Source organism: Bombus terrestris, chromosome 1 (genome assembly GCF_910591885.1).
Source record: "Bombus terrestris chromosome 1, iyBomTerr1.2, whole genome shotgun sequence".
Classification (NCBI taxonomy): Eukaryota; Metazoa; Arthropoda; class Insecta; order Hymenoptera; family Apidae; genus Bombus; species Bombus terrestris.
The window spans coordinates 6,273,338-6,289,458 of record NC_063269.1 but is presented as its reverse complement, the minus strand read 5'-3'; the positions used below and the strand labels follow the sequence as shown (position 1 = coordinate 6,289,458).

The following is a 16,121-nucleotide window of genomic DNA, read 5'->3' as shown; positions in this document are numbered from 1 at the left end:
CACTCGAAGCTCGGGAATATCCACGTTCCCTGACGTTCGTTCTTCGTTTCCCATCGACCACCCCGTTCTACCCCACGAGCAGCAGCATCTTTCATCCCTTCTTCTTCCGACATGTCTTTCTTCTGGCTCTCCTCAGTCACCGCGAAATCCTCCGTTAACAAAAAGGGCGACACGTTTGGGGTTGTTATCCACAGACTAGTGAGCCGCCCTCGCAAAAAACTTCTATGTTCCTATCTCGTTGTATAGGAAACACGATTGGGATTGTTATCCGTGGAGTGATAGCTGCACATCCACTTTGCTCCACGGCGAAAAACTTGGTAGAGTGGCCGACACCTCGGATGGATGGATCTCCCCGGGTCAAGAATGTCCTACATTTACTTTCACGCTCTCGTTTCGCCTTGGCTTGTGTTTTTTAGCGAGAACAATATACGCCACGCGGGACCTAAAAGTATCTACACGAATCTCTAAGTTACACTTCTTTCTTTACGCTTTAGGCTGTACTTAGAGCGGATACCTGTTCTGATAAATGAAACATAGAACACTAGTATAATAATAATAGTAACAATTTGATTATTCCGACGTATTTGCCAAGAAGACAGCAAGCCAGAATCCGCATCCACTGTAACCATAACCGCAGCCGTCTTCGCGTTCAACGCCAATCGACCTCGTCATTGGTACATTCGTCTCTTCTAAAGGATCCCTTATCCAACGAAACAGAGAAGTTAGGGAATCCTTGCGCGACAAAAGAGGGGAACGCGTCTTTATCCTGAACGCGATACGACGACGTCGAGGGGAAAGTTGCGGCAGATAGGCAGTATGGTCGAAGCTTGTTGTAGGGAAAGGAGCAAGGAACGCATTATCCGGCGGGATCGAATTGTCCTGGTCGTCATTCAAATTCGTTTAAACTCCCTCGCGCACTTCGTCGTATCCCGGAAGGTATGAAAGCTCTCCTCGTACGTCTTATCTCGCTCGAGGCGGAAGCTTCGGGATCGATCTTTTTCCCACACTCGCTACCGAGTACTTTCGAAGGGTTAAGAGTGCCGTTTAAGAGACAAGAAGCAGAAACCGTTCTTCGACAGCTCGCTCGTAAAGGATTCTCATCTGTTTCGCTATTAGCGATCCGTTGTTTTCGTCCCTTCACGCTACAGCGAATTCACCCACTGTTCATTTATCTTTTTTTCCTTCGAGCAAATTTCGCAAACGTTCGCGCAGCTTCTATTACGCTAATCGTGCGCGCGTCCAACTTCTCCTTTTGACAAATTAATTTCGATCCTTCGCCGGAGTTAATCCAGAAAAGAATCGTCCAGAAAAGAATCGTGTAATTACGACGTGGAACCTGCAACGATTGCGCTCTTCAAGTTGAATTTCGTTCATTATCTCGGGTTGTATATTTTTTCCGATTAAAAATAAGCACAGGGAGCGATTCATCATGCGGTATTAAATCTCACGTGTCCCGCAAACACACATCGGAACACGAGAGCGTTTTCATCCTTTGTCGTGCTATAATTAAATTGCTTCCTCTTTCCATTTTTCCCTTCGTTCCTTTCTGCTTGGTATATCCCCTTCACCGGGAGGATTTTACACGAACTTTTCGTTGTTTTTATATTTCCTCGAAAGAGAGGAAGAGAGACGAGGAGCGAATGGAACACGGAAGAAAGCAAGAGTGCGTTCGCCGACGTCGTTCATTAGTTCGAGTGATTTAGTATGTTTTTCCTTGGACGGTCTAGCGATGAAGAGACAGTGCACGAACCTCGTCGTGATTGCGTGCATCTGTTGTTCGCAAGAATTAAATAAAATCCTCGTCCTCGTTCTGCGCAGCTTTGCTTTTTCCAACGAGTCTTACAAATTGGACGCTTAAAAGTGCATGGTTCGAGCGGACGAGCGATCCCGGTTAATAATTCCGCCCATGCCATCGACCTATCGCTTCCGTTTCGACGTTTGAATTTATTCGCCATCGCGCCGCAATCAAACTTTCATCCTGTTCGATCCATACGTAGATCTCTAACGAACGATCTATGGTCGTGATGTTTTTTTTAAAAGCAATTCGTTCACAATCGTCGGTCGGCATTTTCGAAGACTCGCTTGTTTTCGATAACTGATCGCAATTGCATGCTACTAATCGGTGCCATAAATCAGTTCAAAATGGATCTCTATACGAGCAAATTAATCATTGTAATTAATGATTTGCCGGCGACGAACGGATCGCGCGCTGCCACGTACATATTAATTTTATAACGCAACGCGCTTGCATTCTGATCGTGCGGCGCGTGCTCTAAGTGCGCGATCATGCCATTTCAAAATTTCTGTTTTTCACAGTCGGGTATTACGTAGATTACTAGTACCGCTTGGGTGTCGATTGACCTCTGAATAATCAAACGCGCCGCCGGTCGGCTTTCCTGCTCCAATCGTCAACTGGTAAGTGAGGTTAAAACCAATTATTGAATTATTCAACTGGTTTATACGCGAGTTAGTCAAATTTGTGTTACCCATCGAGGATGAAAACTATCACCGCTAAAAGCGAGTTAACGGGAAAACGATGTTACGAAGGTAAATCGCGCGAGGAGGGAATAAAACGTATGAGAGTACTCTTCTAGATTGATCGAGAGTACTGGAAGTACGAGATTCGTCCGCAAGCGACGGTACATTAGCTTTAGTCGGTTCTCATCGATGAAAGGAGCGCGGCTATGGTCAGAAGGAAACGTCGACTAAACAAGAAATGGAGCATAAAGGGAGTGAACGTTTGGTAGGTACGTGGGCAAACACCGGAATCGACCTTAAGACTCGGCCATTGACTGGTGTACACAGAGGTACGATGCATTTAAGTGACATCGCATTACGGCAAATCTATCGTAAATAGCTGACTCGAGATGAAACCAGAGAGACTCGGGGATCGAATCGGAGACGAAACATCGTTACAGTCCGAGCTTTACAATTTTCTTACGTAATTCAACTAAATCTTGTTATCGAAGTTTCGAGCCTGTGTGTTCTTCTCACTTGCGCGAACTTCGATTTGCGATGGCAGGTAGAAGTTTGATGGCATGCGATTTCTATCTGGCGAAATGGCCCGAAGCTCAAGAATTTTATTATTAATAGAGCATCGTCGTGAAACGACCGATTCGACCGATCTCCCAGAACGATTGAATTTCTTTGTCATTGATTCAGGGATTATCGTCGCTCTGGCGGATTCGAACAGACGTCTATCGTCGACCCGTTCGTTCGCAAAATGCTCCCCTCGAACTTCTTTCTTAGCCTGTCCACGTTGACAAGCGGAAACGAACGCGAGAGTAAAAGTTATTATCGTAGAACAGCGAACGTCCGATCTCCTAACGACATCGAGTCGATTAATAGCGTGTAAACAGGCACGCGCGCAAACTACAAGTTCGAACTCGGAAGCAGCTTATACCGGAGAGAAAAATTAAAGGAGAATGGTACGGCCATTTGGTTATCGCGTGCAATTTGCAAACACGATCGGTTCTCGTCGACGTCTTCGAAGATTGCCTCGAGCCGAAGAAATTCGAATAACCGTCTATCGTTCGGCGACGTTGGCCGATTCTTTCGGCTGGAATGCCCGGCGTTCCTTCGAGACCGTTTCCTCCTCGGCGTTTTCACCGCGGAAACAGCGGCCGTGAAATGAAATGAAATCGATAATGGGGTACGCTCGTGCGCGAATCGTTGTGAGATAAAAGCTGTTAAGGAGACAAAGTGCGCCGGAGAAAAATAGAGGAGAAGCTCGCCGACTAGGAGGCGGCGCGGCGGTGGCATTGCCGATGGTGGCGAGGTACCGAAGGACGCCGTAAAGGACCGCGCCTTCTTGCGGAAACTCGTGGCTCGCCGAGTTCCGCAGACTCCCGAACTTTTAAAAACGTCCCCGCAGACTGAAACTAACTTACCGAAGTGTCGTTCCTTTTCTACGCCCTCCACCCTCGCCCTCGCGACTTCTCGATAGCGATATGGCAACTTCGCTTGGATACCGTTCCCCTTTTTCACGGTGAACGCCTAGCCATTTGTAGGTACGTCGGATGCATTATCCTACAGGGCTTCTACGATTTTAGCTTTTCCCCGGGACTTTCTACTTGATAAATGCGGACGACTATTCGTTGACTGTTGGAGATTTTGATCGATAGCAGGTATTTATATTAGCGGCTGAACGTAAGAAAATTTGTGCTTATCCTGCTATATGCTTGTTTCGAAAGGTTGATAGAGTGGAAGAGCGACACAGGGATAAGCGGGAATTCGTAGTCCGAAAACTGACAACGAAAAAGGGTATAGAGAGTAAAAATAGGGTGGAAGGTCGTTCGTGCACACGATAGGTTCCCTCGTGGCACGGCGGCGACAAATCGATTCGTGCCTGGCAATTAAAGTCTTCCACGTTGGCGTGTGCCTAGATGCGATCATTATCTGCGTCGTGATTGGCTTCGCTATCGTCAAACAGCCCCACACAATGATTTTTGTTCGCACGTATCGCGTTTGGTTGATTCAATAACGAAATCTACGTGTAAAAAGAAAATCAACCCTCGAGAGCTCGTTTATTTTTGCTCTACCAGGCAAAGCTTTAGAAACGCTAGTTAGTTCTAACTTTTATTAAAGCGGAGAACCGAAGCATAGCTGAACGATAGAACCTCCTCTGTTATTCTAGATTTTTCACCGAGCAATTTCTATCGCAGGGTCTACTTAATCTTCCAATCAATCGCGCGATAGATTATGCATTATCTTTGGCCAAAACCGGGCCCTTGTGAAATTATAATTATGCATCTTGATAAATTATTAACGTGGACCGCGACCTTATCCTATAGTCCGTCTATTCTGTTCAATTAGATGTATCGTATGGACAATTTCTAAATCTAACCGTAACTTGCATTATTTACTTCTTTTGTGATTCGCGCAACGAAATAAATATAGTCGATTAGATTAATAAAAGAAAACAAGAAATATGGTTGTTCTTCGATCGAAACTTTAACAGCTACCGGAAGTATACGTGCCACGGAATCGCGTACAATCATTCACCGGTCTAAATAAAAGTCAGTTTCACCGAATAAAATTCTTAAAATTCATTTCTATGTTAATGGCAAAGAGAAGCTGCGTGCTTCGAGCAGCAACTAGACTGACTCGAATTTGTTATCGATACGATAAATTTTCGACCGCGATGAACGTAAATTCGACTTTAGGCGAGTTTCTTCGATGCTAGGGAAAGGTCGGCTAGTTATCAAGGCCAATTTAGGGTGTATCGGGAGCGATGACGCGCAACCGTGTGCTCAAGTGTAATGCCTCTCGTTATCGATACATAGTTCTGGACGATTATATCGTCGGAATAATAACCGAGGCTGACCTAACTTCGCGAGATATGATAGCGGCTCGGTTGAACGGCTGAATGCTTTTCAAGCGGAGGCTTGCACGTGCCTTCGTTATCCGGAAAGGTCTTTCACCTTGTCGAGTCTCGGTAATATTAGGGTTGCGATTTTTCGAAACAACGATCGTACGAGAATTTTCAATTCTACAACACTCGCGTCCCGATCGAGTCTCGAATATCGCGAATTAACATAGTGGAAGCTTGTCGTAAAATGTGAGAGGGTGGGTCTTTGAAGCGTCGGTCCGAAGATCACGATATACTGCCTCGTTTTTTCATTGATTACTCTCGTGATGCAGTAGCGAGCGCGTGGCAAAGAGACCCGTGCTCGAGAAGCATATCTGCCGGTTGAAATCGCGATTGGAAATGGGTGTGCTATCGGCGGGTCGATCGAACGATTGTCAAATATTTGAAAATAAAGCAATCATTTTTATAGAATCCTATCCGATGTTGCGAAAAAAGATTTTGCGGTGCGCGTCCGTCCGTGCTACAGTGGAAAGAAAAGCAGAATACTTTCGGTTTAATTAAATCGAGCGGAATATTATTGTCAATGCGTGCCCGCGTATCCTTTCATCCCGTAATCCTGATTTATTCGGTTGTACATCGCTACGAAGCAATCGGAACTTTATCGAAATTAAATGTATTCCCTCACTGACAACAAAAACTGCAACAAATTCATACTGTCCGCGTATAACGAGAATCGTTGGCGCAAAGAGATAGGAAAAAGGAAGGAAAATATGGAACTTGGAGAGAAACGGGCAAACCGTATTAATAGCTACCATCGGTTTGAAAGGAGTATTAGTTTCTTTCTGGTTGCCTGCGGGGAAGACGAGCCAACCGGGGCGATTAAACGAGCGAACAGTTTTTCGATTTTTTTTCCACAGGGATTCCGTTGTTTCGCGAAATGCGATTATACCGGATGATTAGCTGAGCACGATAACATCATCAGCACGGCGATCATACTTCGCAACAGGATCTGGATTTATTCCGGCGAGACAGCGGGGCTTACACGACCTTCTATCGAAATTAAACAGGGATTTCGCGTTCCCGTTGACCCCCTTTCCGTCCGTGTACGCGCCTCGTGTTATACGCGTGCACGCGTGCACACGGTGAAAACGCACCCCTACATCTCTATACATCGCTATCTCTCAATCTATCTGTATCCATCGCGCAAGCTGGCGAACATTTTAATCGCGTTCCACCGAATTCCACAGGAAATCCCTTGCAAATCCGTGAGGCGCGGCTCCCGTGAACTCCGTTGTCCTCTGGAACAGTGATTTTTTGTGCCATTGCACGCGTTCGAAGGATAATCTCGATGCTCCTTGCCGGATTTTAGTTGTACGCGACTCCTTCGACACTCGGAGATCGCCGATCCAGCAACGTATTAAGCGCGACTTTTACTGTCCGTTCCTTTCTCGTTCGTCCAACAGCTCCATGTTTCGAATCGTTCGCTATACGCCGGTAATGCGTTTTATCTGAAAACACATAGATAGAGGATTTACAGGAAGATTCGTTTTCGACACGTTCTTCTACGCCGATGAAAATGTTCGATCGGTTTTAATTAACGCATTAATCGCGGGAGCTCGTTGATTGGTTTTGTAAGCGATCGTACAAAAATACCTGCATTTCTTTCGATCGTACGTACGCGTCTCGCCAATAAATGACGAAAATAAGGAAGCGAAGGATACATCGCGAGATATCACGTGCGAAATGAGATCGGACAAAATACTAATTCGTGGAAAATGCTAGGCGGAGAAAGTCGAATAAAGTTAGGTGCGTCCGTCGTACGCTCTGGTCGATGGAAAACACTTTAATCGTGGTTGAACGATCGACGAATCGGTTCGAGGGAAAATCTCCGGACAAATTCTGACGCGGACTGATATTCCTGAAGAGGATCAAGCATCATCCGCGTCGTCGGTTGCGCCGAAAACGATAACATCTCATGATCTGTTGGTCAGCTACGGATGAACAGCAGCGGCGCACGAGTTTCCTACCGAACCGATAATTGAAAATCACTGTCCCATATATCGATTCGTAGGATTGCCCGCTGGACGTGGTGGTTCCTCCTTCATCCTCTATCCTCGTGTTCGGTCGCTCTATCCCTGTCTCTTTCTCTCCGCTTTCCACCCTTCTCTTGATCGGTTGTCCACCGGCGAGCAAACAAAGTTACGAATTTTTGGTTGAATTTTTTAGTTGGTTTTGTTTGTTTATTAAGCGGACGATAGAGTCTACCGTCGGTATACGAGATGTAACAGACGATGTTGCAAGGTTACAAACCCGAATCACGTTCGATAAAAAAGACAGGGAAACGGGGACAAAGCGGAGACGAAAATCGGAATAACGAAGTTTCGGGGACAAGGGGGAGTTTTCTGTACGGTGATGTGATCAAAGGAACGACAGACTGTACGGCGATCTCGGCTCCGACTAAAGGTTATAAAAAGGGATGCAAAATTGCATAGTTAGTTGATGTAAATTCTTGCTTTCTACTCTCCGGCGTTCTAGCCGACACTGAATCTCTATTGTTCGCCGAATAAACCGGCGAATTACTCACTTGTAACTAACGAAGGAGATTAGACATTTATCGTTTGTTTCTTTACACCTTTCTAATCGGCCGTTAATTCGATACTTCCAGAAGATGAGAATTAAATCGGATTCCATTATCCGCGTTAACGAAACCCGTTCGAAATTTCGACACAGATTCTGTTGATTCGGTTCAGCGAAATAGCAACAACCGTGCGCACCCGTGAAATAAGCATTCGCTTCAGTTATTTTCCTTTTGTGATCGTTCCAAACCTTGGTGTACAACGAACGCAACTTTCGGCCGGGAAACGTATTTTCTCGCGTGGGTTTCTCTGAACCACGACAGGCGTCCCTTTGAAAAACGGGCGTTCAGCATTTTCTGATAGTGCGCACGCACGATATTAAGAGATATTTCCAAAATCTGGAGAACAAACGAGCTGCGAAAAAGACACTCGACAAATTATGCGATGCTCGCATCCTTGCGAGATAACGGTAGTGAAAAATCACGGCTTCCTGGCCGCGAGATAAGGCAGGTTGGAAAAAGAGTGCCGTATAATGAAAAGGCACGCCTCTGGTCTACCCGACTGATTTAAACGTCTGGAGATAGCTCGCAACGTGTATTCTAGTGGAAATATTTCTTACGCGTCGAAGCTTTCAGAGAAAAATTACGAAGTATGCATGAATTTCGAGTTTATTAGGACCCGTAGTTTTTAAATTTTCCAATATAATCGTTCGAATGGTTTTGCGATATTTATGCATTAGTCAATTAAACGCAGCGACGTGGAAAACACGTGCAATGGAAACAGAAAGACTATCCAAGTCTCCCGATGCAGATTGACCCTGTAACTCGATTGTTCGAAAATTAATCGAACCGCGAGAATGTCATTTTATCTGCCAATGGTATTTGAGGCATTTATTGGGTCATCCTCTGACCATATGTACTGAATACAGTTTGACGTTGATTAATATAAAATTCCTTTTCGTCGGATTCGTTTGCAGAGACGAGTGAAAGGACCGCGATAACGGATTGTTTGTATCATGAAAATAGTATAATAATAATTAGTAATTTGTAGATTTGTAAATGATGTCTATTATTTTGTTGGTCCACCGCGCGTTTGTGATAGATCAACTAACAAAGCGGATCATTTGCGCAAACAATGAGATAATGGTCTCTATACTTGTGGTCTGGATGTTGAAAAATTTGAGGCTACCAGACCAAAGACGATCAAAGTGCGGTTCTTCTCGCTGCGAACTATATTTGTTATCGTTGCTCCGCCGCACGTACTGCAGCGTCGAACAAACGGCGGAAGTATAGCCTCGCGTTTCCGATACAGGCGGAAGGAGAAGAATCCATTTCATCAGAAAAGAAAGAACGCGAGACAGAACGTGTAATATCGACTCGCTTAAGCGTGGCTAGCTTGGGAAGGGATAAGAAGGGCGGAAAGAAGGCCGAACGACGAGAACAGAGAAGCTGTGTAAGGCGGCGGAAGTAACCGCTCAGGCGGAAGTTCCAATTGCCAGCTAGATCTATATATAATAAGACAGGAGAGTTATACTTTCTGCCAGGCGTCGTAACGCAGTTCGAGTGCAAAAGTTTCGGCCCTTCCCCGGCGACCTTCTGGAATTATCTCTAGCACCTTTCGTCCACCATCGTCGAGATAATTAAATATATCCGTGCACTGAAATGCTCAAACGGATTTTCTCCGGACGAAGGCGGCCACGATAAAGGATTTTCTCCTCTAAGACGAAACTCGGGATTGAAGGGAAAAAGTTTTCCTTGTTTGTCCTTTTGCGTTAAACCCACATTCTACTGCGATTTCGAAACCCGGCAAATAGAGTCTGACTCCCAATTCCTTTTGACGTCTGTTCTTCCTTCAATGAAACAACGATTAAAGTAGAATATTGTCTTGCGTTATATTACCTGGACAAAGTTGGCGCGAACGAAGGACCATGGGCTTCGCCATATTTAACTCGGAAGTTGAACTTCTGCAATCTTAGCTACCGATAACGCGACCTCGATGATCCCTCGTCACCGTACAGTGACGTGTATTTTCATGCACGTACAAAATGGAATCCCCTGATACTTATTTCTAACGACACAGAATTTCTGTGAATAAATGTTATTAGAAGGTATATTTGCCTCGAAACGTCGAGAATTTTCAAGCTTATCTAATAAAGTAGTCTTGATTCACGTTACTTACCAACAGAAAATCAGTGTTCTAATTCGTCAGACCATTTTAGAAATGGTGTTGAGGTCCGTGGAAAGCTACCATAGTTCTGTACTTTGAGAAATTTGATTTCGGGAAACGTGGTGAAATTTTCCGGTATATTCGTACTCGTCTGTCGGGCCGGTTCTAGGCACGAACAGAGTGTGGCTTTGGAAAATTGTTGCAGTGGCTGCAGCTCTCTTGGGAGGAGCCATTAAGTTTCATTTTTTCCCTCGTTCTTCGCCCTCTCGCAATTGGGTTAGCCGCGCGAACTTCCATTCCATAAAGTTAGCTACCACCGAAGGACGATAATTATTATGCCGCATAGCGCGACTCGGCTTGTGCCACGGCACTGCGACAACTAGGTGCTTTGGGACCTTGTTCCCGTCCACTTCATTCGTGAAACCGCCTTTGATAAGAATGCCATTCCTACTCCTTTTTTCCTCGTTGAAAGTGTGTTACCACCTGTCTGCGTCCAATCGCTTGCAATTCAAATTCCACGACTTCTTTTTCCTATTTAATTATTCCTTATGCAGCTGATTAAGAGTGATGCTTCGTTACGTGTGACGACGAGAGACAATTTTTTTGAAAAATTAAGCATATCATAATGCACACGAGTTACTATGCAACGAAGGTAAACAAGGTTGATACGTTCAGAAATGACTAGTTTTCTGAAACTATCCGACAGAATGGCACGTTGAAATCACCCTGATCGGAAGGCCAGGCACGTATTTTAAAGCCAGTGAGGTCGGTTAGAAATTAGTATACTCCGTCCTCGTCTGCGATGTCTACGACTTTTTAATTTATTCAAGGAAAGTTTGCCAGAATTCGTGCAGTTCGAAGCCCAGCTTTTCAGGATCCCGTCTGAATACCGACCGACTATTCCAGGAAGCAGATGCACCGTTTGTTATTTTTGCGTTCCGTTCCATTAAATCTTTTCCATTGTTCTCATTTTGCCTGACAGCGTTCGCTTCTGCGAGACTTGAGCAAGATGAAATGAGATATTCTTTATAAACAACCAACCCTACGCGAAACGAATCTACCTACGACTTAACTTGCCACGTATTTCCAACTCATGCTTGAATTTCTTAAAAGCTAACAACGTTTTATCGAGAGATCTACTTATATTAAGATATCGTCGATAAATCTCAACAAGCATGTACGTTTTACCATCACCTACTAACGACTCCATGGATGAGTCAATGTTTTTACACGAAATCGAAAATTTGTTAGCCCTTGGTTACTACTATAACGGTAGGCCGATTTTCAAGCATTATTGAAAGCAGAAACAGGCTAAGCTGGATGACCGCGTGTACGATCACGACGTATACATTCGTGTATCCGTGCGCTCGCACAGCTGGACTTTATCGTGCTCGCGTGCGATCGTGAATCATAATGCGTCGCGCGATTACGCATTACGCGCCTCCCTATCTAGCCACTCGTAACGCATTACTGTCCGAGTGGGTTCGTCAATATGCCGGCGAACTGGATTATGGCTATATCCGTGGCGATGCTTTATCGTTCTGTAACGTTCGCGTGTCGCCCGTTTTCTCCCCCTTCCTTCGTTCCTCACACTCACGTGTTTCACTCTCACAGAAATAAAACGCTCGACCTGGCCATGAGACTCTTTCGCGACGAATACTCTGGTTTTCGTATCGATTCGACTGTGTTTGTTCGGTATCGTGACGTGCGAGTTATTCCACGCCACTTTGTTTTCTGTATTCGCATGGTTTCGCGTGAATTCCCGGCCCACTGCTGACACCGTTTCTTTTAACCCTTCGTTCCCGCCTATTTAGAACGTTTCCGCGTTCTATCGTGTCTCTCTCGTCGCGAGAACATCAAGAGAATTCAAGAGTACCGAGTTGAGAGAAGATGTAATTTTCGAGTTTGAGATCTCTTCGGATTCAACGAGAGTGATTTAGCAGGTCCAGCTGACTGAGGAGAGGGTACGATAGGATCCGACAATTAACGGAGTCAGCTAGAATTACTCGGAAGATTGTATTAGCACGTCGCTGATAGTAATGCTGGCGCATGAGCGCAGCGATAGCGTGTTACAGCGCCACCGTCGAATATTGGCAATATTATCAAACGTTAGTTCTGTTAAGCGACGTATATCAGTTCAGCGAACAATACCCGTCCATTGTCTATAGATTTTTCGGTTAGGCAAGAAACGATGTGCTCGCAGTCAGTTCAGCAATACCGGCATGGCAACCCGACCGTGCTCGCTTTCGACACGAGTAAATCACGATTAATCGCAATTTCATGGACGTTCTGCGTAAGTCATGAAATTAATGTAACGGTATAACTCGCGATTACGTATTACGTGGTTGCATATCTCTCCACTTGTTACCGTTACTACCGTTGCCTGGCTAGTTCAATATGCCGGAATACACAGTTGTTCTCATGCTTTATCGCGTGGTTATAAACCGCTGATACGCTAGGGAATAAGGAGTACGCCAGTCCTCGATAGAAATATACTCGTTACAATACCAATATCTATATCGTTTTGCGGGGCATTACGCGTCCACAATTAGAGAGGTTATGCGTATCTTTCCACAGCTGGATATCGATGCACTTCGATACATCGAGATGCTACTTTCAAAAACATGGAAAATATTTTAACGTTGGGAATATTCTCATCGTATTCTAGTCGTGACGTCGAAGCTAGACTATGATCAATGGGGTTACTTTGCGAATCGATCTGGGTCGCGAACAATCGTTACCAGAGATACAACGATGGTATACAGTTGTGTAAGTCGTCGCATGATTCGCTTGGCCGCGATATTTGTGCTTTTCATTTGAATTTTGTCTTCCTGATCTTTCTCGACTGGTTTGTTTCTCTTGTGTTTTCGTTAGACACGGATGCTCGTCGTAAAAAGCAAAAACAGAAAAGGAACGAGCTTCTGCCTTGGTGCACTTAAAACAAACGTCTCATTATAAGGCGGCACCGAAAAGAAAGACGGCATAGTAGCGATGAATAATTATCTGGCTGAAAGAAGCGAGATGGAAAAAGTAGTGAGTTCAAGAGCAAGGGAAGTTAAATGGAAATATTATTCTACTCTGGTCGCGCACGTTTTACTTACTATTCGCTGCTACTCTTTTTAAGGACTTCTATTATTTTAGCTTTCTTCATCGTGTCGATAAATTGTTCTTAAATACTTAGCTTTACCAACTTAATTAATCGCGTCGAATTATAAATGTAATTGCTGTTTCTCTTCCTTCACTTTAACCTGTTATACACAGAAACGTACTTTAATAGAATAACCTATCTTTTAGGTTGCACCATTTTATAGTAACGCATAGCGTGTATAAAACATATTTTGCACGTAATTTTTCTGGTGCATCTTTCAGTACAGTGAAATATAAATTCTAAAACGAAAAAAGATTTACTACTTACCGAACGTTGTTGGACGCAGCAATTAATACTTCCTTAAGTAGTCCCGCAAAACACGAAATTGACGTTTAATATCTTCAATAATTTTCACCTTCCACTTAATTTTCACTTTTCACTTAATTTCCACTTTCAATTTATCACTTGTCAAAACACTGACGAAACGTTGTCGTAAGGGAAACATACTGTAATATGAAGATAAACTTAGACCCAATAGAGCTACTATTTCAATAGTTTTAGACATTCATACAAAATTATACTGCTAATAATTTAACGTAAATGAGAATGAAAAATATCTTAAGATACATCACTGACTTCTGATTTCTACTTGAATCGTATGGTAGCGGCAGTTGCGATCGCGACGCCATCTGCGCCACATATTTGAAACATCTTGTCTTAAAGACAGGCGATTCTTTTTCGTCCGAAGGCTTGCGGAAAGCGGCTGTGTGAGCATCGTTCTACTTCATGTAAGTAACATGAAACAAATTTACATTCACGGCAAAAACGAGCAGTTCCATCACGGAGCGTTGTAAACTTCCACGGCATGCCCGTACACGTTGTTAAACATTCATATTTTCTCGTACGCATGAAATATTCCGTGGAAAGTTTCCTTTGGCGTCCCGTGGCCCGCGTTACTTTTCGTTTCGCGACTCAAAACAATAGAAAGAAGGAAATTGCTGTATTTGTTTGGCCTCGTTCGCCTCCTCTCGAAACACGCTTCGATTCATTCGCGAAATAAGGGACAGAATAACAAAAGTGAAGCGTTTGAGCACTCTGTGTGTCTCTCTCTCGACTATTATTGCGTCTTAATAATACATGACATAGTAATGGCCGCCTAATTCGTGTTCACCGGTCGTATATATCCGTCTTTTCGCGTTCAGCGAGTACGAAAAGACATGCCATGCTGGGCGTGCATTAAGCAAAGACATTTTTCATTCTCTTGGAATCTGTCGAGTATGGTTAATTTCGAAATATCTTGGCTGTGCATCGAGCGAGATCAGCCGATGAAAAATGTGTCCACGAAGTCGTAAAAAACGAGACCGGAAGTGGTGATCCTTAGCCCGGTGGAACTCGAAAGAGTGGTGCCATGTTAAAAGGTCTGAATTCGATTTACGATTCGAAAAATCCGTCTATCTTCCTAGTGCACTGCTTCAGGATATGCACGGACAACTGTCATGAGAGGGAATATATACGGTGGTACATTTTTTTATGGCTGTATCCAGCGGTAGCGAACGTTTCGTAATTAATTACAGGGGGGTGCACTCTTCTTTTATCGACTACCATTTCGCGAATGGCTCGTAAAAATCCGTGAGGGTCCGTGCAGTTTTCCTATCTCTTTCGTGCCTCGTTTTCCATTTTCTCTCTCCGCTTTCGTTTTTTCTCGTGTGACCGCTTCTCTATCTCCCCCCGCTCCCTTTCTTTCATGCTCTTGGCCATGGGTGCCGCTTTTAAATGTCGTTACGAATTTTTTTTTTTTTTTCAATTCTTCACAATATACGTAAGAAGTAGATGAATAATTTCGAACGTTGAGATAGCCGGTTGTAAAGCCAATCGAATTGGAAATCTCGATTGCTTCTCTCTTCGTGCTTTCGTTTTCAATTTACTCGAGTGTGCTTTTATTGTGGCTTTACACATATCAACGAGCGAAAGTTGCTTGAATATTTTATTTTTCCACGTATTGTTGATTTAGAGCAAAATTAAGTTGCGTTATCTCTTAAATCTGTAGCTTCGATCAAACTAGTCCACCATTGTAACTTCGATTATTCGTTTATCTTGATTCGCGTCGAGTAATATCGAGCGATATCGAGTGAGAAAAAATGTTGCGAAGGAAAAATCTTGATCATTCGCGTTCGATGAATAAACGCGATTTTTCGTGACTGAGTTACTTCGCTAATATTACTGTCGCCTATAAATAATAAAAACGCTTTGCTGGATGGTGTATTAAATTGCGATCGTAACTTTCCATTGTTTTCCTCGCGCGAATTTTCTCCCTTTCTCGTCCTGTTTTATTTTCCAATTGTTTCGGTTGATTCGTTTGAATATCTTCGATTTCCTATAATCAGAATGCATTTCGACGTTCCATTATATGTATGTTTTCTTACCAGCGCGATGGTGATTACTAAGTATTTTCTGTGCGATCGAAGCTCTGTTCGCTCACCTATTTTCTACTTTCATTCCCTGTATCCTCTCATAAAGATATTTTATTTCTTCTTTATTGCTAACGTCTGCCATGATATTTCTGCTTTCAGGATCCGACATCAAAGTACCGGTTGCAATACTGAACTGTCTTTACGCGCGTCAATTGTGCTTCGAGGATCCATCCTGCAGCGCCATTCTCGAGATTATACCGAGGGTCTGTGGTCCAGAACTGGGTGAGTACTAACCAACTATTCTTTTAGATTGTTTTTAACTGGTATTAGAGAAAGGAGGGAGAAACAAACATCTTTATACGTGGCAAACAAGTCGAATTCAACTTCCTGTAGAGCTTTCGTTAGAGTCGGAAGCGATTTCTGGACCGGCTCTCAACTGTTTTCTTTGATTTAAATAATTGCAGCCGAGGGGTACGATTGGATCAAGCTAGAGGCTCGCGAAGTCGAACGGTGTCGAGTAGTGGAAGCAGCTTTCCCTTAGCCAGTGTAACGAGAAATAAAAAAGCGGA

At 43.9% G+C, this 16,121-nt stretch overlaps 1 protein-coding gene across 2 annotated transcripts in view; it reads left to right on the top strand.

Annotated features, from left to right (window-relative positions):
- Positions 1-16,121, top strand: part of LOC100644085 — a 220,483-nt gene that overhangs the window by 71,802 nt on the left and 132,560 nt on the right. For both annotated transcript variants that reach the window (XM_048405651.1, XM_020864352.2), the window contains one exon: positions 15,712-15,834. In XM_048405651.1, coding sequence (XP_048261608.1) covers positions 15,712-15,834 — 123 coding nt within the window. The remainder of the gene's footprint in view (positions 1-15,711; positions 15,835-16,121) is intronic.